The sequence below is a fragment of the Filicampus tigris genome, chromosome 1 (assembly GCF_054856515.1).
Source record: "Filicampus tigris isolate MCC_2025a chromosome 1, RoL_Ftig_1.0, whole genome shotgun sequence".
NCBI classification, from domain to species: domain Eukaryota; kingdom Metazoa; phylum Chordata; class Actinopteri; order Syngnathiformes; family Syngnathidae; genus Filicampus; species Filicampus tigris.
This window is the reverse complement of record NC_141217.1, coordinates 26,226,967-26,252,619: the sequence shown is the minus strand read 5'-3', so window position 1 is coordinate 26,252,619 and position 25,653 is coordinate 26,226,967. Positions and strand designations below refer to the sequence as shown.

General features: G+C 41.3%; 1 protein-coding gene across 3 annotated transcripts; it reads right to left on the bottom strand.

Moving 5' to 3' along the window:
- Positions 1 to 210: 210 nt before the first annotated feature.
- Positions 211 to 25,216, bottom strand: slitrk6 (SLIT and NTRK-like family, member 6). 3 transcript variants are annotated; one of them, XM_086029117.1, is made up of 2 exons: positions 24,792 to 25,216; positions 211 to 3,920 (listed from the first exon to the last, which is right to left on the bottom strand). In XM_086029117.1, exon 2 carries the CDS (start codon positions 3,903 to 3,905, stop codon positions 1,371 to 1,373), a length of 2,535 nt encoding a protein of 844 aa, XP_085885243.1. In that variant the 5' UTR covers positions 3,906 to 3,920; positions 24,792 to 25,216; the 3' UTR covers positions 211 to 1,370. The 3 variants fall into 3 exon arrangements, 2 of the variants coding, with proteins under 2 accessions (XP_085885243.1, XP_085885251.1); XM_086029125.1 differs by lacking the exon at positions 24,792 to 25,216 and adding an exon at positions 6,956 to 6,973; XR_015086603.1 differs by lacking the exons at positions 211 to 3,920; positions 24,792 to 25,216 and adding exons at positions 6,571 to 6,759; positions 6,956 to 6,995.
- Between the last annotated feature and the right edge of the window lie 437 nt (positions 25,217 to 25,653).

The window sequence follows — 25,653 nt, the reverse complement described above, 5'->3', positions numbered from 1 at the left end:
CCCCACAGCCATTGTTGTGTGATTAAGGACTAGATTTGAGCCATTGCGCAGAAAGCAGGGCTACAACAGCAGGGAAATAACCAAATTATTGTTTGCACAAGTATGAGCCTGTATTGTAGAAAGCTGATTGGAGGGGAGGAGGGAGGGGGATCGTGAAAGCAGGCTGAGATGTCCATCCTCTATGCTTCAACTCACATGAACATGTCCATATTGATGTTGTATTCTTTATTTTCTCTGTTCATTTGTTACAACTTCGTTTTATGGTCTGTACAGCACTGAAGGCACACAAAACCAAAATATAGAATGCAACATGATTATTTACAAGATGTACAGAATAAATAATTCAATCAAGTTAGGTTAAAATTAAAAGAAGAAGCTACAGCATATGTGCTTATATGGAATCCTGAAAAATGTCCAAGTTGATAATCAGTCGTTCACAGTCTTACTTAGAGTCACAAAAGGGAAACGCCTTCTTATGCGACATTCCAAACCAGTCCAGTTTGCAACGTATGTTCAAATCAGACAAATTGGGGCTGTTTGTGTATTTGGCGCAGGAAGAAAAACAATTCAGCAGGACTCAGTTGATTGTCATGCACCTTCTTGTGGCATCCGATTAGTGCAATGCATTTTACAAGACAATAGTACAGTACTGTATAACAGACCGCACTCCTAACTGCCCTCTTAGTTCATTTAGACAAAGAAAGCCTCCTCTATGTGACCTATCACACATTTGTATAAAAATAAATACCGGTAAATATTCTGTGATACGTGTTCAGTGTATAGGACAGGAGAGCTGACAAGAAAAATCACTATAGTCAGGCTTCAGTGTTTCGAATGTACACTTGGTATATTGCTGACCCGAAAACCTCTCCACCCATCATACACCCCCCTGGCCCACAGCACAATGAGCATTCCGGTTCGAGCGATCCAGCTGGCTTATGTTGACAGAGGGTGTAATCAGGTCAGACCCGGAGTGAGGATAGAGTGATTAAACAGCAATTCTAGGTCAAGTGGTGATTCAAATTCACTGTTTTCTAACATCTGCTTTATCCTGACCGAATGGGCGGGGATGGGTGAGGGCGGTGTCCTCACTGATCAATTCATCTGGAAGCCGGGCGTACTGAGTGGGTAAAAATAAAAAAGTGTCTGTTTACGGTACATTTGGCGAAAAAAGTACACCCTCCACTGGCTACATCACATGGCTGTCAATAGATAAAATATCTGCGCAGTTACATTCTGTGCTACAGTTTGACATAAAGTGACGTGCCCGTTACAGATACTGTATTTCACACTGTGGAAAGTAGAGGAGGGCAAAGAGGGCAAGGCACTTGCTTCAAAACGTCACACAGGGTTTGGATTTGTGATGGAGCTCAGTTATACGCCGGTTGATGCTCTACAATCTCCAAGTAGTCTGGCTCAGTATGTAAATTGGCCTTGAGCTCAAAGTACTCATTCTTAGTTTGCTCGAGCATGACCTTGCGTGGCCGGGAGTACATAATTGTCTCCATTAACTTTAACTCCTCCTGGTGCCCTGGGACTTGCCTTTCTACAGCAGGCGGAAGATGGGCCATGTTTTTCCGAAGGTACTCCGTTATTCCGAGCTGCTGCAACTCTTTCTCCCGCTCCAGGATATTCCTGTACAAGGAGTTGGGGTCTCCAAGCGTAACAAACTCAGCCGGGCATTCCCCTGCCATGGGTTTGAACTTGGAGCTCGGGTTTCCTGTAAGTGGGGAGGTGTTCTCTTTCTCCATGATACTCCGGCAGACATGATTCTTGGAGCTGGATTGGTCTAGGCCATAATCCAGATCGGTATCGTGATCTTTGTGCTGAGAGCAGTAGGTGGGGTTGCGACATATCTGCACAATAGGACTGTGCGATCTCTCCTCATATAGTGTGGCCGATCCGGGTCTTTGTGTCAGTGTGTGGTGTGTTGTTTTCTGCCCATACATGCTGTAATGTAAGTGAATGGGGCTGCTGCTGCTGTTATCTCTTGGATGATCTCCTGCTACCTTTCTTTTCGCTCTGCGACGCCGCCTGTGCACCACAAACACAACCAGCCCGGCTGAGCAAAATATCATCATGAGGACTAAAACAAGAAGGCTGAGGATGAGCACAGAGAGTGGGATGGTGTCTGTGAGAGAGTTGAGCAAGCCTCTGCCAGTGCCATCGGGGCCCAGCGTGGCAGTCACGCTTTCCTCTCCATCTGGAACCAAAGAGTGGGTGCCCAAACCGGTGCAAAGTACTTCGTGACGAAGGCTTCTTAGATCAGCCTGCATCACTTTCTTTGGGGTGTGGCACAAAATGGAGCCCACGACAGTGTCTTTTCTCAGTTTTTCTACCCACTGTTTCAGGCTAAACAAGTCACAGCTGCAGTCCCAAGGGTTGTCCTCTAAATAAATCTGCTCTAATGAGTCGAGTTGATCAAGCACGTTGCTCACTGGCAGGTGCATAAACAGATTTTTCCTCAGATTCAATTTTGTGAGGGGTGCATTGCGAAATATCTGTGCAGGAAGCGAGCTGAGCAGGTTGTTGTTTAATGACAACAGATTAAGGTTTGGCAGGGGATTAAATGTGCCTGGAGCTATGTCCTTGATAAGGTTATATTCCAGATACAAGTATTCGAGATTGTGGAGACCCACAAACATGGTGGAGTGCAGTTTTTCTATCCGATTGCCATTCAAATGCAGTTTCTTCAAACTGCTTAAGCTAAGGAAAGTCTCATTGTCAATATAATCAATTCTATTGTTTGCCAAATTGAGCAATTCCAAGCCATCATGTGTAACAAAATCATACCTGTAGAGTTTCTGAATCATATTTCCTGTCATGACCAATTTAGTCGGGCTTTGAGGAGGTACTCCGATATCTGACACCTTTTGAATTCCTCTGTCTTGACAATGCATCAAAAACCCAGCCACCGGATAATTGTGACACGAACAATGCTCTACACAAGGACTACCCGGAATGTGAGATGGCGTTGGTTGCTTGGCGTCGTCTTTGGCATCAGTCAACTTGGGAATCTGGGCTCCTTTGGACGACGGTGTCACAACCATATCCAGTGACTTAGAGGGCTCTTCTAAATTGATATCTGCGTGGGATGGGCATAGAACCTCTCGCTTGACTTTAGCTAAGATCGTCCCCTTGAAGTTGCGTGGTGCGTTGCAAACCACCTCCCCAATAGCAGACTGTCCCCTCATATTCTCCATCCAGATTTTTAAATGTAAAATCTCACAGTCACACACCCAGTCATTGTCCTCCAAGAGTAGTTCCATAATCCGTCCGATGTGTTCTAAAAAGCCAACATAAGGCAGCGTCTGGAGTTTATTGCCTCGTAGGTCCAGATGGGTGAGAGGCACGAAACGAAAAATGTTGTTTGGTAAAAACTCAATGGAATTATCATTGAGGATTAGGACCTTGAGGCGGATCAGTTTGTTGAAGGCCCCTGGTTCGATGACCCGAATGAAATTTGTGTCCGCTTGGAGAAACTCCAAATTCACCAGGCCTTGAAAAGTGTCCTCTTTGAGTGTGACAAGGAAATTTCTGTTGATGTGGAGTTTTTTCAGCGAACCAAGGGCACTAAAGACTCCCGGCTCCAACTCTTGTATGCTATTACCGCCGACGTGTAGAGAAAGGGCATTCTTGAGCACTTCCATTTCTTCTGCCCGAAGCTCAACCAAGTCATTTTTGTAAAGGTTCAAATGGAAGGGCACATTGGATAGAACTTTTAATTGGGAGACTGTACTGATGTTTCTCTGCTCGCAGTTAATATAGAAGATGCCGTCCTTTGCCTCGCAAGAGCACAACGAGTCACAAGACTCGCTAATGAAGGTTGACGGCTTCAAGAGATGGGAATCTTGAGATTGGACCGCCCTTAAAAACAAGCTGACAAAAATGACGGAGGGCAACATGATGGTCTGTGATACCTGTAAAAACAAAAAGGGGATGGGGAGAAGAGAAGAGAAAACATTAAACGCAAATAGTTTCATGTTTTAAAGTCTAAAGTCGCAATCAGTTGAAAGGTTTCATTGTACTGTAGTGTGTGAATAGCAAAATATGTACTAAAAGAATGCTTAGCACTTAATGTGAACCCAAATAATACACTTGAACAACAACTTACAGATAAATATACTGTATAGTTCAAGGCTGATAAATATACTGTATAGTTCAAGGCTGAGAGACAATGAAGACAGCATCTTTTCTTATGACTCACAGTGAGATAATGGTGCATTTGAAAACATGTCTCTCCTTTGACTCAGTATTTGGCCCAGCCTATGCCATGCATCTATATGACTCACATAGAGCTACTCACATCAAATGTCATCTCATATCTAGCTCAAGAACACATTTAGAAGAACTTCTCAACCAGTTGTCTCGCAACTGTGCTGAATGGATACCAACACAAGTGATGGTATGTGCATTGGTGCAACATTAACAAAATGTATCCATTAATCTGATTAAAGTGACAACAGATCAAAGGATGAATCCTTCTCATGTACTGTCTGTGCGATATCTTGAATAATTAATCTATATAACAATGATGAGAATGCATTCTTTACAAAACTCAGTATTTGGAATGCTTCATGGCACAAGGCTATGCAAGTGTATATACTTATGAGCTCGAAACCTACCATCCCATTCATACATACAGTATTGTTCGTCCCTACTTCCTTACTATTTGAAATTACGAGACTGGGATGATGTGTGTGTGTGTAACTTTAAAACATAATATTGTTATGTCAAATACAACAAAAAATGTACGGGACAAGCAAGTCCCATGTTACTGTGGGAAAAAAAAAATCAAACAAGTCAAGCGGCGTTGCCAGAAAATTTCAACCAAGTTGGGTTGTTACCTGGTTCAAACAAGTCCTAAATCAAGATCACTTACATCACTCAGTCACAACATACAGTATATTGAAGTGATTTAAAAAAAATAAAATAAAAAATAACATAATAATGATAATAATAATCATTGATCATAACCCTAAAACGTACATTTATAACAAACAAATAAATGAACACACAAAAAAGTGCATTTCATCTCTAAAAATTAAACAACAACTTAAGAATGTGAAATACATGCATTTATTTGCATGCTATATATATATATATATTTTTTTTTTTAACTAACCATTTCTTGAGTATTTACTAATGTATCAAAAACTGTTTCTGAGAAGATAAATACTGAAAGATATGACCGGCTCTGGCTAAATGTCCCACATGGATATGTATATATGCTAATTGTACACTATATTAATTCATGGGAGTAGCTCATACACCTTGGAAGTTACAGCAATCTTAATGTTGCTGGGTTGAAATTTTTGAGGGAAAAAAAAACATGCTTAAAGTTTTGGTGCATACATCTTTCAAAGGTCCATAGCAACCAGTAACTTACGAAAAATATATTGACCCCATACATTCAAGAACTGCTAAAAGGCCATTGGAAAATAAACTCCAATAGCAGGTAGGGACATCTGAGACATTTTAACCCTTTAAAATCTGAGGAAGTTTGACCTCTCCGAATGAGGTGAAAAATGGTAGTGATGTGCTTCTCGGGTCGAATCCCTGAAGTGTGTGCCGAGTAATGTAGATGAGTGGTTCTTGAACGGCGGGTCGATTCGCGTGTTGATGACGTACGTGGTGACGTTTGAAGCCCCGCAAAGCGGGTGTATCACGAGACTGATTCAGGAAATGATTCACTAGGTTTGAGTGTACAGTAGTTCGAAATAAAAGTGGCAGTGAAATGCTTCCAAATCTATGCAAACTTGCGATCTCATATCTATGCATCCGTGCTTCATCAGTACCATGTGAAAGAGTTTTCTTTAAAAGCAGGTGAAATTCTCAGTAAAAAAAAGAAACCGCCTGAGTCCAAAAACTTTGGGAAAAAAAAATATTGTTTTTTAAATAAAACACTTTGTTTTACCTCCTTATTTCACATTTTCACTTGTTGCATAAGAATAAACATAAACAAAGTAACACAGAACAATTCATGTTAAAACACTCTTCGAATAATATGTTTTGTTTTCGGAGCATGATTTACACTCCACCGTTTTATTGCAAGCACCAAGCATGTTATACATTTTTCTGTCCACAAGATAGCGTAGTCGAGGAAATGAATAATCTTGAAGCCCCTACGTGTGTGAAGTATTTTCCTGCAGGGCTTGACTGCTTTATGGGACTTCATTTTGCCATCACTAGAAAACGGTGATTCAGCCTCAACCAAAAAAAAACAACTTAAGATCCCATCCATCTTACATTTTATCTCATGATTCATCATCAGCCAAAATATGGTTGTTTTCAGAGGTGACATCATTAGTCCATCAGTGAATTTCCGTCAAGATTTCAGGCCAACCCACATGGGCCCAGTTCATCCCTTGTCTGCGACAGCCAATCATACAAACGTAATTTACATGTCACACTCAGGCGCCGCACAGGTAGACACAGCCAAATAAAGAAAAAATAATTAAATAAAAACAACCGACACACACAGCATGGTGATTTTTTAATTAAAAACAATATGAGACAATGTCATTCTGGTCTGTGGGACCAAAACGTATACAACACTTTCATTTCTTTATTTGGTCATGTGTGCGTCACCTGGTGTGACGCAGTACCGGTCAGTCCATTCTCAACGCCATTTGGCTGTTTCCGACGACATGGATCAACTGGGCCGGCCTGAAATACTGACAGCAGCTCATTGGCAGACTGACGATGCCCACCACTGGTTGCTTTATCGTTGTTACTTGTGGTCCTTGTTTTGAAGAACTTTGTGTCGTGATTAATGTGGAGGAGGACCCAAACACAGAAGGCAAAGATGAAGCGCAATATCAAGTATTTGATTAAAGGAAAAACAAAAGGCAAACAAGGCACTGGGATAACAAAAACGCTTAAGTCCAAAAAACAACAAGGATGGAAGATATTAAACAAACGCTTGGAAAAAGGAGTGGGACTTGACACTGACCTGACAACTGACAATCGACAAATCACAACGAGCCGACAAGGACTGAAAGAAAGCGGAGATCTAAATACGGACAAGTTGACGAGACAATGAGGAACACCTGGACAAGACACAGAGGGTAGGAGGGAGCTGATTGGCTAGTACCAGGGAATTGGGATGACAAGCACAGGTGGACTCAATAACCTTACTACAACAATAACTCAGTCACAACGATAACTGAAAAACTTAAATTTACCAGCTTTTAGTAAAACAGTTTTCAACAGATCAAAATAATCAGCAGTCTCAAAAGACTTAATTATGCAAAAAGTCAAATAAATAACATGCCACCTAAACATTGCATGGTTCAGAATATAATCAAAGTAGAAAAAATAGTCACATGCAGGCTTCAGTTGAATAAACTATTCAATGAGTTCCTAAATTGAAATGACTCATGAACTTTATTGTCTTGTGCATAGACAAACTATCTTGTGTATTTGTCAACGAGAAAAAAGTCACTGTTAGTCTTTTGGGGAATTGTAAAATTATATAGTGGGTCTGTTGCCCACAAGTGACCTACAATGCGTCTCCCTGTGGCAATAATGCCACTTATACTGCGCTGTGTCCGCCTTGACTTTGTTCAATGCAGTGAGCCTCGTAAACTCACCATAGTCCCCCAATTGCTTGTTCTTCAAATGTCGGATTAAGTTGGTTGTTTTTAAACTTTTGGCCATGCTCCCCGCGCAAGGTACCTTTTCATGGCATATACAGTATTACAAGACGCAAACTCCACACACACAGCAGACAATGCTATGTTCACACCAACTGCGGTGGTCGGAATACTCAATCAAAGACTATTATTGCCAATCAAAGCATCCGATCGCCCGCAGCTCATGCTTCATAGTCTTGTGTTGCGTCCCTTCCCTTTGCTCGCAGCGGAGGCGCGGCTGCCTTAGGGAGCCTTTCTGGCAGCGCGTTTCAACTGGAGTCAATTTAGCGCACGCGATAGCGAGCCCGGTTCGCATGCAGGGTGGTGCGAGTGATGCTTTTGGACAGAGGGACGTCCTCGCGTATTAAACAAATCAACTTTTTTTGCCATTTCGTCTCGCGGCAGCCAAGCATGAGCTGCAGGTGATCGGATGTTTTGATTGGCAATAAAAGGCTTTGATCAAATATTCAATTAGTGTTGTTCCGATACCACTTTTTGGCCCCGATTCCGCTTCCTGGCTGTGATACTGTACCGATACCTCGCCGTTTCAAAAAAATCCAAAATAAGCGCGATTTTTTTTTGTAATTCTAAATAATTGCACACTCACTTGGATGTAAAAATATTCATATTTAAATCATCACTTGTGAAGTATCTGTAGTAAACTATACACACAATATACATATGTTGAATAAACAGCCTATTTTCGTAGCTCTTTGTGCTTGTGAGAGTGACACATGGGATGCAGACTGTATTCACATGAATTTACATTTATAATAAAGCTAGGTGCAGCATTTGTACTTCTAAAATATATTCAGTGATCCTAACCAACCTCTCAATGCGTGACGTCACATTTGTATGCTGCCAGAGGGGCAGGCGGTCGAGTAAGTGAGATAATAGAAGTCCATTATGTGTTTCTAAAAATGGTTAACACCTGTGCTGTTTATGGTTGCTCTAATTGGTCAACTAGAGATTTTATTTTGTGATACCGGCAGTGATTCAAATTAACCGGAGGCAAAAACTAAGTTGTTTGAAAGCAGACGCACAAAATGGCTGTCAAATCTTCAACGTGACCACTTAACACCATCACAACATACAAGGTTATGATCTGATGACTTTATATCAGTTATTGTTTTCTTTTTACTTTTCATTCAATATTTAGTTCACACTGCTGTTCAACATTAATCTGTTAATTATGTAGGTACACAAATTTCATTTACGTTGATGGAACATTAGAGAACATTTTGCTGAGCGATGTATTGTAAACAAACTCGTCTCTTTGTTAGCAGTTAGAAAGCTAGGGCGAGCTCGAAAAGCTTCGACGGGTCATAAAGACAAGTTTATCTGGACACAAACCATTTCATGAAAGACGTTTTACACCATTAAACTGGTGATCGATGTACTGTGTCAAACAAAAGCAACATACTTGCTACGAGCCAAAGATCCAGCCGTCATGCCCCCAAAAGTAATTGCTGGCTCTTGATAGCATCAAAGTTCCTCCAAGCAACTGCCTCCAATGTGTCGATGTATAGCCTTATAGCGACCTTTTTCACCAAACTAGACATAAGTAGACCGATGACCAATAACACTAATAGTCCCTCCCGATCCGATACCAGCGCTTTAATGCGGTATTGGGAAACTTCCCGATACCAGTATCGGTATCGGAACAATATTAATTCCGATCACGTAATTTGATTGGTGTGTGATCGATCTCTGTGAGACTACGCACGTGATTATAAAAAAATCCCGCGTATTACAGTTGTGAACGTATGGTATGTGGTGTGCAGCCACACGACAAGATCAACACATCACACACGAACCACATTCATTCACAGATATTCTCACGTCAACTCGAGATTAAACGAGATTTAGGAGTGAAAAAAAATGGCGGATGAAAAGGCGTTGGGCTCTGTTGACCGTTTTCATTTTGGATTCCCACAACGATTCTTCGCCGCCCTGTCACTGCGCTCACGTGCTGGTTTGTCATCGGGGTACAGCACACACAGTGCGAGTCGGGCAAAAAAATCCAAATGGTGAATATCCCCGATTTGAGGTCGGACGTCCTTTCGAGCGGCCGAAGTCAGGCTGAGTACACCACACACAGCAGGATTATCTGATAAAATTACCTTTGGGATTACGAGAGTCGGCCCCGACCTACGATTGTCGGAAGGGGAGATTCGGGGCTAAAATCTGGAATTTCAGGTTACTTTGAGAGCAAATTTGTGGGTTCCCCATACCATATTCTGTTTGTGGGAGTAAATGTGTAATCATCAGATTTAAAAACTACACACATTGTTTATGCTGCCAATCTGTTTCCCAAATCTTTTAGTATGTGTGAATTATCTTTGTTGGTTGTCGTTTTATGAAATTCCGTCAAGTTGACATGAACTATTTTAAACTGGGGGCCTGCTCTGCCTCATCAAATATGGCGGACACGCTCACAACCAGAAAATAACCCTAAGTAGACTCTATGTATACATGCTCATGCTTGAATAGCGATTGTTTTTTTAACGGTTATAGTTTCAAGATTACAGCCTCCCCGTAGTGTAACAGAGCAACGCTCTGTGTTTCCGAACAGTAGTAGTGAACCTGTGCGTGCTTGGAGCGTAATTCCGAATGTGCCCCTAGCCTTAGCTTCACAGTTCACACAGCTATTTTACCGGTATCTGACAGATGAAAGTAAAAGTAATAGAATCTCTTACCCTCGAGTTGGAAACCTTCTATGTTGCTGTTGCCTTTTTCCTGATTTCCTCAAAAAGCTAATCCTTGAATCCAGATGTATTCACCTTTGGACCTTCCACTGTGGCACTTGCTCAACTAGGCAGCCTCAACTCTCGTTACAGAGTCTGGCCTACTGGTGGGTGGGTTTACCAGCTGTATGGCATGCGCGACAAAAAAAGAAACCTTTTGTTTAAAAAACAAAAGTCTCACTATATTAAAAATGTGAATTTTCAAATGGACACAGAATGATAAGTAAAAGTCAAGTAGAGTCTTTCAGAAGTTTTTGCCAAGGAAGTCGCAAGTCATAAACTCAGCGACTTGATTAGACTCGAGTCCAAGTTACATAAATTCATCAATGCCATTTTGTTAAACCAAAGTCTCCTTGCTTCATTCCAACATATAAGACAAAACGGGCTAACATTTGTATTGCTGTTATGGTAATTTCAACGATTGAATAACGAGTATAAGAGATGGCGCAACAACATTGAAACAGTACTGACAGGCAGCAATTATTTTTGCTATGTCAGAACAAGTACTATTAGTTGAGCATCTTCTCTGCCTCTTCCTCTTAATTACATGCTAGATCACCTCCAAGAGAACTCAGTGCTTCTTGACATGTTGCCTAAATTTGAACTTGCCTATATACTGCAATAACCCATAACATATGATCACTTAAAATGTACAATAGAGTGAGGTCGCGAAGGGTGAATTGCGACATAGCCGGGGTTCACTGTTCTTCCAACCTTGCCAGCATTTAGGACGCTATATGAAGAGCTCCACTTTCTCTTTCGTTGTTCTGACTCTCACTGTCACCTTTACGTGTCTCACAGTGTAAACATCCTTGCCACAACTGATGTACTGTAGGTCCAAGGTCACTTTCCAGACACAACACAGACACTGGGGCTCTGCAAAAGTGTGAGGCACTGTTATCACAGAGGATATTTTCAGATAAACATGAATGAAACACCATGGCCGGAAATAAAACATGACTTATCTTAACAAAAGCAGACAACTGAATAAATAACCTTGTCGGTTACAGTTTATCTAGAAGGATGGAACCTGTACATGATATTTCACCACGGGTGCGTGCAAAGTGTGTCTGTGTGTGTGTTTGGGATCACTGGGAATTTGGCAGACTGCGACAGCGGCTCGAAAGTGGGAATCCAAAGCATGCTTCATCCAATGCCAACCTGCCATAGGAAAACCTTCAATGGGCAGCACCATACGCATGTACCAGAAAAATCTCCCAACCGCACTCCCCCATCAACGAAAAATTCAATGGCGCATCCATATTAAATCCAGCCAAACAGAGAGCATATCTGCCAAATCACACATACTCAACTATTATATGCGCCCTAAAAATAGCCGATCAGAAGCGGATTTTTCTTTGTAATAATGAATACTTTACTTCGCTGCCCCTCATTTGCTGATTGATACCTATTCTGTATCAATATAGGTACAGAAGTTTTCCCCAAGTTATTATTATAATTTTTTTATTTGTTCAATTAAATTAAAGAACAGACACACAACATGCGTGCCAAGAAGAAGATTAAGTTTGAAAATAAAATAAGTGCATGTGAGGCTTTGTAAAGCTCTTTGGGCAGAATGATGTAGATGCACAAAATTACCGCATAATAGTGCAATATCTATTCGACTATGATGTGGGTTTTTTTTTTGGAGGGGGGGGGGAGGGAATTAGAAGGATGTACAGATCAAAATTTAGTGGTAGTTGGTCACAATTTGTAGTCGGAAACGCTAACGTAAGCCCGTTTAAAATCATTGGCGGACCGGCCCATAGGCGGGTACTATTGTTTTCCGGCTGGACAGAATGATGAATAAACGGAGGCTTTGTAAAATTATTTGGGCAGAATGAAGTCGATACACAAAATAACCGCATAATAGTGGGTACTATTTTTTCCGGCTGGAGAAAATGATGGATGAACGGATGGCCGAAGGGTAACCCGCCTGTAGGTGGAAGGTGATAAACCGTAAATTTTTAGTAAAATGCTGTCTCTCTCAAAACCATCACGATTGATTGATCATTATATATAGTCGCAACATTATTCCTTCAATATCATATTGAATGAAAGTACACCTTATTCACAACCCCTAGTTACCACTAAATGTCTATATAAGAGGGATGTCACAATATCTGCAATATCGTGATATTGCGATATTAAATTTGCCACGATATTGTCGTCATTCCATGATATTAATAGCGGCAAGTCTGTTTAAAATCCCAGTTGTTTTCCATTTGTGCACTGCTCATGTTTATTAGGGCCCGAGCAGCAACCGCTGTACTGCTTTCCTCTCCTAAGTCGCCGAATGGTAACCCAGAATTTCCTCGAAGCAGTCCGGAAGTCATTTTCTGTGGCCTCGCCGAACTCCCTCCCACGCCTGAGTTTTTGCCTCAGTGACCATCAAAGCTGCATTCCGCTTGGCCAGCCGGTATCTGTCAGCTGTCTCAGGAGTCCCACAGGCCAAAAAGGCCCGATAGGACTGTTTCTTCAGCTTGTCAGTACACATTACCACCAGTGTCCACCAGCAGGTTCCTGTATTACCGCCACAACAGGCACCGACCACCTTACGGCCGCAGCTCCGATCGGCTAAACAATGGAGGTACGAAACATGGTCCACTCAATGTCCCCTGCCTCCCCCGGGAGAAAGTTCTGCTAGAGGTGGGAGTTGAAACTCCCACTTCTGCCAGATGTTCCCGGCAAACCCTCAAAATACGTTTGGGTTTGCCAGGTTGGACCGGCATCTTCCTCACCATTAGAGACAACACACCACCAGGTAATGATCAGTTGACAGCTCCACCCTTCTCTTACCAGAGTGTCCAAAACATGTGGGCGCAAATCAGATCAGACAATTACAAAGTCGATCATCGAACTGTGGCCTAGGGTGTCCTGGTGGCAAGTGCACATATGGACACTTATGTTTCAACATGGTGTTCGTTATGGATAATCCGTGACGAGCAAAAAGCAAAAAAGTCCAGTAACAGAACACCACTCGGGTTCAGATCGAGAGGGCCGTTCCTCCCAATCGCTCCCTTCCAGGTCTCACCATTACCCACGTGAGCATTGAAGTCCTCCAGCAGAACGATGGAGTCCCCAGGGGGGGCGCTCTCTAGCACACCCTCCAAGGTCTGCAGAAAGGATGGGTACTTTGCACTGCTGTTTGGTGGATAGGCACAAAAAACAGTCAGGACTAGGGGTGTAATGGTACACTCGGGTGTATTAATACGTTTCGGTATGGCATGTTCGGTTTGGTCCACTTGTTATTGGACCCAGTTAATAGAGCAATCTTACGCACGGACGCTGACTGTTGCATGCGGGAGACGAGAGTGGCGGCACAACAGTGAGAGCCAGAGCTCCCTGCGTACACTGCGGTCTCCTGTTAGGGAACATTCTGACTTTCCTGTTCCCCATCGCCGATGGGGAAAGGTGCGTGGATAAGTCCGAAAGTTCTGTGACGTCAAACTTAAATAGCGAGATTTATAATATTGTAGTGTCTTCCAGGAACACGCCGTCGAACATAGTTTAATTATCACGTTTTTATTAATCCAAGTACAACTACTCGCTCTTCTTTCTCCGCTGCTCAACTCGCTTGCCGTACGATGCATTCATGAACCTCGGAAACATCACAACTCAGCAACACCCAAATCTGACCACAACACAGATAACCCAATTCGTTATGCTGTTGAACATTTAAAGATATCAATGCCTAAAAAGTGTATACAATTCCATAAAGACTTTCATTTCAAATTTCATTATAAAAAGAGTTTTAATTTAGCAATAATTGTAACTGTTATTGTATGTATTTTTTTTTTATCACAAAAAGTGTACATATGTACTGTAATGACAACTTGGCTTTAACTTGAATACTTAGATGTGTCATAGGCTTTTGCTGCTGAGTGTTTAAAGATTTCAGTGTCTTAATAATTTACTAAATTAAGAGATCTTTATTGTTAGTGTATTTTTATTCTGGTGTAATTTCTTAGAATATCACCCGAATGGTTCGCTTTTATTTATTTTTTCTAAAAAATATATCATTTACTTGTCATCTTTTCAAAATAAACAAAAAAAAAAACGTTTTTTTGTACCGAAAATATACCGAACCGAAGTTTCCAAAAAACCGAACCGAACCGAAATGTGATTTAGTGTACCGTTACACCCCTAGTCAGGACCCATCCGTAGTCAGGAGGCTACCCTCTCGTCCACTGGGGTGACCCCCAATGTACAGTCGCCAAGTCGGGGGGCAATAAGTATGCCCACACCTCAGCACCTCTCACCTTGGGCAACTCCAGAGTGGAAGAGTGTCCACTCTGTCTATCGATGTCTGTCCACTCTCGAGAGCGGACTGGTACCAGAGCCCAAGCTGTGTGTGGAGGTGAGCCTGACTATATCTAGTCGGAACTTCTCAGCCTCACAGCTCCAGCTCGGGCTCCTTCCCTACCAGAGAGGTGACATTCCATGTCCCAAGAGCTAGTTTCTGTAGCCGGGATCGGACCGCCAAGGTCCCTCCCTTTTGCTACCACCCAGCTCAAAGGGCACCTAATCCCTTTTGCCCCTACCACAGATGGGGAGCCCATGGCAAGGGGGAGGCATGTTGCCTTTGCGGGCTGAGCACGGCTGGGCCCATGGGTGCAGCCCCACCAGGCGCTCGCCAACGAGCCCCGCCTCCAGGCCTGGTTCCAGAGGGGGGCTGTAGTGATCCGGGCAAGGGAGAACTGGGTCCATTTTTGTCAATCATCATAGGGGTCATTTGAGCCGTGCTTGGTCTGGTACCTCACCTAGGACCTGTTTGCCATGGGTGACCCTGCCAGGGGCATAAAGCCCTAGACAACTTAGCTCCAAGGATCATTGGGACATGCAAACTCCTCCACCATGGTTTAGGGACGACTCATGGATGAGAAAAAAATTATAGAAAATTTTAAAATCTTCCATCGGCACTGAAAAAGTACTGAATAATTGACTGCCTGTAATATTGACAAATGTCAAAGAAGAGCTTGTACATAGCATCATCCTCTGCATGCTTTTAGATTTGGAGTACTGTAACTCTTTACTTCTTAGTGACACAAATTTGAATACTTAATTGTAGAACTGCAATATTAATTTAGACTCTGGTCCACTTTGCGGCTTTAGCTTGCCTTGTTTTTTGTTCCTGTTTTTTTTGTGGAACATGGGATGGCTAAGATGACCCAAAGTAATAAAATTAAGTACTGAATGCATGCCAGAATAGCTGATGAAAGACTCAAAGAGCAGAACTAATGTAACCCATCTGTGACATGTTGTCAAGTCAACACAATAAGCAATTTTTTCAAATAAATTTTTCCACTGTTTTTGACCCATTTGTTTACGCTCGCAGCAGTATCACATGCTGATGGTACAAATGGACATTTTAAAAATTGTCCACTTCCCCGCAACAGCATCTTATTTGAATCTCTGTTGAACCACCCTCTATTGTGGTTCCATTTGTGCTAAGTATTGAAACAGAATTCATCTTTTTAACCAAAAAGCTACATACATTATGTGGAGGGCGGATTCTTTGGCTAGGTATTCCAAATATAGTGTCATATAAAATCTAAGAGGATAAGCAGTTGGTGCACATGCGCACATAAACATAACAGTCTAACACTGAATCAGTATGGCAATTTCCTTTTAATACTAATATCAGTATTTGTATGTGTGGTCCTGACTCCTCATACCCAAGAAGTTCACCTTAACACGAAATGAAACCCAGACTATGACCCAATGTTATCTGGTGAATAATATCACAGCAGAAGCCAAATACAAAAGCCAAATATATGTGAGACATTAGCCTCACGTGTTTTCTATCTGCATTTTCAGAGCTGGGCACATGACCCTTTTTTGCCGGTCCGGCCGCAACTCTCCACCCTTAACCTGGGTACCCTTACGGCCGCGACCCCCCGCCCTTATTCATAAAAATGATCACCCCCCGCCCTGTTCAGCCCCCCCCCAAAAAAAGAGTCCGTGATTGACGCCGCCGCGGGAGAGATGCTAACGGCAGAGGCTTTTTAAGGATGATTAGTTGGCTAATTTGCGATTCAAACCCGCTATGGACACGCTTCAAACACGACACGCTTCAAATTGCGCCATAGTACTTTACTACTTACCCAACTGCGTGTGCTTACTTCCATTGGGAGCCCCGGGGTTGGTTTTGTCGAATTGTATAATTATTTGGGTCCAACAGATGGTCAGAAGTCACAATCAACAAGTTACTTATTTATTTTACACACTTCCCCTTCTTCACGGCCTTCAAAATAAAAGCATAACAGCAAACCACTATACACAGCAGGTTTACTACGGTGTATTTCCAGAAGTAGGGAAGACGCCAGAAGAAGTGCATGAACTCCACCTTGATGTGCCAGCGTCATACTTGAGTGCTGCGTGCAGTTTGACTATACTCGTGGAGACAAGTTGTTTTGAAACAAGACAGCGACAACAATGGATATCGTGCCTGCTACAACCATAAAGGGACCGAGATGACTAGACTATGCATTTAATTTTATTGCCAAACTAGTTTGCTTCGCAGCAGCAATGAGCTGCGTGTTGCATGCTCTCCTCCTCTCCGTGTGGGAAACTGTATGTCATCGCAACATATGACATAATGGACCGATCGGAGCAGCAACAATTCCTGATGTGTGCGTGGTATATGTCGCAGACCTGTCCACAACAGGACACTGCGTCGGTCATGTGAATCAATGCGGCATCCGGCCGGGCCGGAGGTTCTGACCGGTCCGGCCCAGGGACGGACTGCCCAGCTCTGTGCATTTTAAACAAACGTTGTCAGTGTTTGTATTCCCAAGATCAAAATTGTATGGGACACCACGTCAGAGGAGCGTGAGATACATCTTCCAGTACTTGTCTTCTTGCTCCACATTCACCATTCAAATATGCATTACTTTGCTGTTCAGACAATTCAAACTGTGGATCCGCCAAAGCCCAATGAGAGCATCCCTTGCTAACACAGTCTATTGTTGAACCTGCTCTAAAAAACACAACAAAACACCACATTTAGGGCAATTCTGACATGAGCAAACCTCAGCAACACACAAATGCTCATCGTTACATTGACAACAGGGCAAAGCAAAGCACGTGATCGTTACTGACGGCATAAAACCCTTGTTTTCCGTTTATTTTGTACGCCTTGTGCACAAAATGCCTCACGTGTTACAGTGTTATTTTTATCCTCAGTGTTACACATTGCAGGGAATCAGCTATCAATCTGAATTCAGACAATGCAGACTTGTGAGAATATCTTTTCAAATGTCATCACAGGGATTATTAATGGCATTCAATGAAATGCAGCATACTGCGACGTAGCACTGCACAATATACTGAACAAATATTTTCATCACGGTAATGGCTCATGCAATATGCGTATCATGACCAATCAGATGCAATCTTCAATGCACATCGGCATCTGATAGGAGAACAGTATATGACTTTGCTAACATGAAATGACTTAAAAAAACCAAATATATATATATAGCTGTTCCTTGGCTTACAGTACTTTTTTTAAAAAAACGTTTTCAATATTGTTGACCGAGATTACTTTGTTAAGCGCTGCCCATGTTGAAAGGAAGATGCCTTAAATTGCACTTCAAGGTCTTTTTCATTATGAAAAAAATAAAATCAAACTTTGTCTTCATCTATTCTATAAAAATACTTTTGCTCAATAAATAATTCAAAGCAAACATTGAGCTCAAAATGTCTGGCAGAATACCTTGGAATTTATGCACTGTACCACTTACAAAATAAGAGTGTATCCTGCCTTGTAATGCGTTAAGTTGTGTTCTTAAGTTGATTTATTTTTTTTATGGGCAAAAGCATTATATAAAATAAATGAAGACAAAGTTCTATTTATCTTTTTTTTTTCCCCCAAAAAACGATCCGATACGTGACTCAAATTCTGTGACCGATCCGAACCGTGACTTGATCCGTTGTACTACTAGTGAGTACCAACGACAATCTCCCGGTACTCATGTGAGTACCCCACGAAAAAAAATTGTATGTATTTGTAAATATGTGCACCCCTGTGTGCATGTGTGTGGATATATATATATATATATATATATATATATATATATATATATATATATATATATATATATATATATACATATATATATATATATATATATATATATATATATATATATATATATATACATATATATATATATATATATACATATATATATATATACATATATATATATATATATATATATATATATATATATATATACACGAATGCCCGCTTAGAATTTTCAGTAGTAGTATCTGAATATAAAAATATTCGAGAATATATTGATCACATTATTTTATTCATTAGATAATAAAAATGGTACATGTTGACAATATCGATATCGCAATATTCAACACCCATATTGCATATCACGTTTTTCCAATATTGTGCAGACCTACTCTGAAGCCCATTTCCACTTCTCGATTTGAAATGGTTTGTGAGCCCTAATCTTTGGATTCCAAATCAAAATGTCCATTAAAAAATAAAACATTTTGAGAGCAAAGTATAGTCATGATTCTGGAATTTGCTTGGTTTTCAGTTCACCTCCAAAATCTGCACAGTCATTTCTTTGCTTTTTATTCATGAGCTTCACCCTCATTAACAAGCTACTGTACCTGCATTCATGGTGACTTATAGAGCTTGACAGTACACATTATTTGCTAAAGTTCCCAAATAGAATGGTCTTGGAAATAGGATCAAACCTGAGCTGAAAAGTGGTGCCGAATTTTTAACACTTGAATATGGGAATGATGTCATTCTGGGAAATTGCTGTCCGCATTTACAATTGCCTTTTGGTAGACTTTAGTTTCTCAGGGCAAACATGCATGAAAAGCATAATGATATTTCAAAAATAGCGTGAAGTTCCACCTCTCGGTGCAGTATTCTACATGACTGTCCTCCAATTCCTCTAGGCTTCATCTGTTCTTCACTACTTGAATGGCTCGATTCAACACGGCAGCCACAGTCAGTGAGAAAGGCCACAGGGTACTGGCAGTGATAGTCTTATGATATCCTCCGTAAATAGGTGTTGCTGCTGTCTCATCCACAAACCTCTCAAACGAAGCAACACTTTCACACAGCAATATATATTTGAAAGTATATAAGTATATAAGTATTGAAGTACAGGAACTGGGATTGACAATACAAATATGTAAATTATCTAATTCAGCTTCTACTCTTTTTTTTTTAGGTTGAACCTTATTCTGAAGTTCTTCCACACTAACTTCATCAGGCTTGATTGACTTACAATGATCACAAGGTCGCAGTGATGATGGAACAGAAAAGGGTCTTCCCGAAAGAAAGTGTAGTGCTAGGATGAATAATTATGATTTGTATTATTTTAATTAATAATTGGTAATGTGTGGAAACAGTTATTGTTGGTTTCCAATAACAACCATGTGTATCACATGTTTTTTCAGGAGCAATAAAAACAAGCTTGCAGCAAAATATTTCAATAAAAGACCACAAAGGACTAGGGGGCTGGTGCTGCCAGGAATTTTAGGCACAGAGAAAAAATAACACTTTGGGGCCCTCCACATCAAAGCTGCATATTAAAATACTATTTTCTTGGGCCAATGTGGTTGGGTCCGAAGAATATACAGACCCCAAACATGCTTGCCTTTTGTGACAAGATGTCCGTTTTAGTTGGCTCGTATAGATGATTGAATTCCTTCCTCACCAAATGCAGTTTATTTACAAACAATTTCCATAATTCATGCATGCTTCATGAAGCCAAGTCAGGAGTTAGACAACACACCAAGTAAAACAAATACTGCAGGTTTATTGGAAACACACACATTTAGGGGTGTGAATCTGTCCAGCTAAAAACAAACAGTACAAGAATGCGGTAAGTTAATAATCATGCCCAAAAGTGCAGACATTTGTCGCTAGTGATGATGTCAGTGGAATCAGTCTGAGTCATTGTGGTAACTAAAGCAGCAGCAGCAGCTTTGATGCAGGTTAGGAGGAGGGCCATTTACAAGTGTTTTCACCCCCCAAGGAATTAACTAATTGTTGAGAATCAGCTGGCCTGCACTGTCTACAGAAAGGACAGCGTTCAAGAACAATTCAGTAAGAATGACATTTAAAAAGCTCTTCAGCCCATGTTGGGGCATGTCAAAAGAACAAAGTTGTTTTTGGATAGCCTTGCTATGCTTAAAACCTGAACAAAAATGCAAGGCTGCAAGCATTAGTAGTCAGGAGCACTTCTCAAATGTGTGAACATTACCACACAGGACGTAGTGTCAACAAATGTTACCTTGCTTAAATAATGCATAATTCTCTACAGAAAACTCATCAATCCACTGTATACACCTTTCACAACCGCATCTATTTACATTGCGCAGCAAGATACCCGTCAACCTCACGACACACTGCAAACACAGTTGCTTAGAACTAACCTGTTTCTTCAACTGCAGGGAAAATACATTGAATATTAATGAAATGGTTGTTTTGTAAATGCAGCCATCCATTTTGGCCCCAAAAGCACTGAATCCTCTGCAAGCAGTTTCTTGATTTGTCGTTTTTTTGTTTTTTTTTAATCTGAGCTATTCAACTCTCTCTACAATGTCTGCATGTGTCGCTGCAAAACATGACCTGCCTTAAGAGCAGTCATCCTTCGACTGAGTCCCTTGGAGGTCAAAAGGCAACGGTCGCGTGTGGCCACTATTACATCAAGTCCAACTGCTTTTGCTCGCAGGCACAAACGAGAAGCGAGTCAAAGACAGTGTTACTTGTTGCATGGAGCCAGGCGCGGTTTCATTTCAGTCACACACACAAACCCCTCCTCCGCTCTATTGCTTGACTGTGCAGAAATGTGAGTGCATTTTTGTGCCTTTTTTTATGCACACGTGCACACTCTGATCGTCGCATGCAATAGCGCCGTGCAGTGATCCCGGGAGCCAATTACTGAGGGAGTGAGGGTCCCTTTTTCATCCGGCGTAATGGAAGTGATGTGGTTTACCCTACAGGGGTCAACACCACTACTATGCCCTCGAACGTGCAAGAGCAAGAGAGATTCACTCCAACTCGATTCTGATTTAATGATACTTCCGACAACCGGGGAATATCCATTTTTGCTTTTGCCACACAGCACATTTCTCATACACATGCGTGTTTCTCTCTATGCCATCCACTGTTGATGCCATTTGATGACACAATGTAAACTTTAGGGGATGTCTGCCTTCTGTGGTTAATTGTTCATGGCGTTTGCACTATGAAACCTTCAAAACCTAAAATAAGGAGTTTTCATGTTCTCCCCGAGCTCACATACTCTGGCTTCCTTCCACTTTTCCAAAACATGCATGTTAGGTTTATTGAAACTCTAAATTGTCCATTGTGCATGTGTAAATGTGGGTGTGAATACTCAGCCTGCAATTGGCTTGTCTTTCGCACAAAGGCGGATGGCGCAAGCTCCATCTCACCCGTAACAGTAAAAAGCACTATAGAAAACGTATAAATAACTAGCATGGCAGAACCAAAACATTTTAGATTAACACATGTCTGAATTTTATTAAATTCAATTTATGAAGAGCTGAGTTTTTAGTTCCTTGTATACAGAAAGTGGAGTCTTTGGAATTAATTCACATCAATTTACACAATATTGTTTTTATCTAGTCAGAAAACCTTTTTTTTTTTTAATTTATTTGCTGTAACTGTGCCATCACAAGTAAGCTAATTTACATAATACTGTCCACAACTCCACACACTCCCACACTCATGACTTTTATCAAAGGTCCGCCATTTGTTTTACTTCTTTCCAGATGGAAACACGTCATTTTAAAGCGGAAAGCTAAGCAGCGCTCTTGGTTTGACACATTAGCGTTAGCTACCAGCATTATCAGTGTTGGCTTTTAATAACCCACACTTTGATGAACTTCAGAATGGGGGTTAGAGGTGAGGTTAGCAACGTTGTTTGATGATCTTCGACTGTCTGTATGAGGACTCGTTTTTTTCATCAAACTTGGGGCTGCCACTTCAGGAAGCAACTTGCTCTGACTCAATTTAAAACGATTCACCTTGCAGTAAGGGTGAGCAGTGGCTATTCAGCATGGGACAGGAATGCCCCTTTAAAAAAGACTATTTTCAGCGAGGCTCATAAAAGAGGGTGAAAAGTTCACAGTAACTCTTGATCTTTGCGGGATTGTGATGAAAGGCTGTCATTGACATGTTACGAGGACACCTTGGAGTTGTTTTAATACGTGTGAGCATGAGATGTTTAATTTACGAGCCATTAGGGGTGGGTAATAATATTGTTCAGCAATTCCTCAGAATTAATTCACCTGCTTGCCAGTGGACGGCACTTTGCATGTCATTCACGTGGTATGGACGGAAGCCGGATTGTACCAACAACAAAATGGTACAGTGTACAAAGCACTGAAGACAGCCATTTGGGAGTTGTTGAAGTTGGCAGGGAGTCTTACATCTTACATCTGACGGTTGGACTTCCACAGCGACTGAACCCTACCAAACTATCAATTCTCACTTCTTTGAGACTAAAGAAATATTGAGTGATCATGCCTGAACGGGACGGAGGGATGACATCATCTTTTCTTTTGCCAACTCTATTACTCTTTGCCATCCGGTGACAGCATAGAAATAAGTAGCTCACACACGAATTTCATACATTTACCACACCGAACCGCTGACCACAACGTCAGTGCTCCTAGTGATTGACAATCATGGCGAGAGATTGAAATGGTCAAATGTGCTTATGTTTCTCAAAGGTTGATGGTGACAATGCATGTTGCCACAAATGGTCCGATCAATCATTAAAAAAGTCAGGGGGAAACACGCAATCTTAAACATATAGAATCTAATCTCACAAAAGTGCCTTGTCTAGTCCAACTGTTTGTACCTTGTTGCTCTACAGCAGTTTTCTTTAACGTTAAATAATTGTTTGTATAATGTTTAACCTTCCAAGAGCGATTTATTCATTTTTTTCTGTTAATGATTGTTTTTATACATTTATTTTAAATTGATCTTGTTGTACTTGCAAGACAAGTCAATTTATTTAAAAAGCAGTGTTAATAATTTGTTTTAGTGTTCTTCTAAAAAAAAAAAAAAAAAAATGTACCGATGCAAATACCGTACAAGTACCACATCGATAAGCCGTATCATTACGCATAGTAGTATTAGTAAAGTAGTAGTGAATCTTACTATGCCCATCCCTAATTGTGAGAGTCTTTACAATGCCCAGCACTATAATCCATGCATCAATGCATTTTCTATAACCACTTGTCTGGGTAAGGACTGTAGGGAGTTTGAGCCTATTCCAGCTGACCGCTGACAAAAGGCACATGGGACTGCCAGATTTGTGTTTCAGATGCTGTAAACCTATTTACTACCACGCCAGCTTACCATTCAGCCATCCATTTTTCGATACCACTAATCCATTAGGTTCGGGGGTCAGATGGATTCTGCCCCCAACGAATGTGGACCAGAGATCGCCAGCCAGTCACAGGCCACATATAGACCCACATCCATTTACACTCAGTCTCACACCTACCAATTCAGGCTCTTCAATTAACCTACCATGCATGTTTTTGGAAAGTTTGGAGGAAGTACTCAGCAAAAACCCACCAAGCACAGGGAAAACTTGCAAACTCCGCACAGGAGCCGAGATTCAAACCCAGTATTTCAGAAGTGTGAGGCAGTAACCAGTAACCATGATGTGCCAATTAACTGATGCTGAAATAAAATAAGAGGGAATGGTGAGATTAATGCTCTGCATAATGAAATAACCAACAAATCATAGCAATGTTCAGGAAAGTGTTGCACCCAGACATACGTTCTTAAAAATAAATAAATAAATAAAAGAGAGAGATAAATTATGAAATCTGTGTCAAAATGACGTTTGGACTCGTTTATTTTGGGGTACAGTAGTTTAAAATGTAACCCTGTTTATCAAAACACGTCGTTGACTTCGAACGGAGTAGAGTGTACCTATAAGAAGCCTCAGGTTAACGCAAATAGCCTTCTGTATGCCTAACACGCCTATAACACACAGTGACCTGGGGAAAGCGAGAAATGAATTGTGGTACTGTGGGACTAAAGTAGTGAAAGGGCACAGCATGAGTCTGAACTGTGCCGTTGATTGTGTCAAGGGGCAAACATCCAGGTGGGCTCAGGGTTAGCAGCCAAATTCGAGGTTTTCTTTTTTCCAAAAATACAGATGGAAATTGTGAATGAATAGTGTCTCTTCGTGATCTAAAATGGTCAGTTTTAAATGATTATCGATTATGAATCGGATGCAGCGCATGTGCATCCCATAATAGTAGCTACACGGTAAATTAGCTTTCCAAAAGTTCATCTAGCTCACAACTACGGTGTAATAAAATTGAAGATGTAGTGGAGACAAAATTAAATGACACTAGTTCTTACCAACAAAAAGTGATGGGAAAGAAGCTATTCCAAATGACAGCGCGCAGAGTCCATCAGTGCGCGGAAGCGAGTCTGTCAGCGGTGAGGGTGAACTTCTTCGAGTCAGGTCTCCACTTGCCCAGGTCACTGACACGCTGTCACACGCTTGGAAAAACGACGATACCCGGACGATGAGCGTCACACCTTCCCCAGAATGAATGGCTTTAAGTTCCCAGCCTCACGGAATAATAATAATCAAAAATTAAAAATAGAAGACAAAAAGTACGGTGTCTTGGAATTAAACGGCTGCTTTGTTTGGTGATTTTTTTCCACACGAGCCTATTAAGCAAAGGTGTGTTCCATAACGTTCTGCTCTGACGGTGCTGTGCGTTGTAAAGCGTTAACAACTCTGCGACGCCTTGGCTCTGCTTCTTAATTTGCATGCGGTGGAGGTGCAATACAGCGAAAGCGGAGTTTGATCAAGTGTAAAAGCAAAACGCAACAACACATCCGGTATAGCTTGGCAAAATAATAGTATTCAGCTCTATAAAGCCTCATAGCTGTGGCCTTTTTGACAGCAGTGATACAACTAACGGCTGTCTTCAAAGGCATTTTAGTATTACTAAATACAATTTATTATCGTAACGGGCTGTAAGGAAATAATAATTCAATACTACAACAATACACAAATCACACGTCTTTCAAAAGACAAACTTCCGGTATTTACCAATCCAAATGTGTGGTCTAATCATACAGCAGGGACATGTTAGACTCGACTCCCTCCTCTTGGAGTATCTTACAGAAGGGGGAAAATGAATTGATGTGCTTTAAATAGCTCGGCTGCAGCGCCATTCAAATGGTTACTGTTATATAATAGACAGGT

Coding starts and splice junctions, on each gene's coding strand:
- slitrk6 (XM_086029117.1), bottom strand. CDS start 3,905: ATGTTGCCCTCCGTCATTTTTGTCAGCTTGTTTTTAAGGGCGGTCCAA.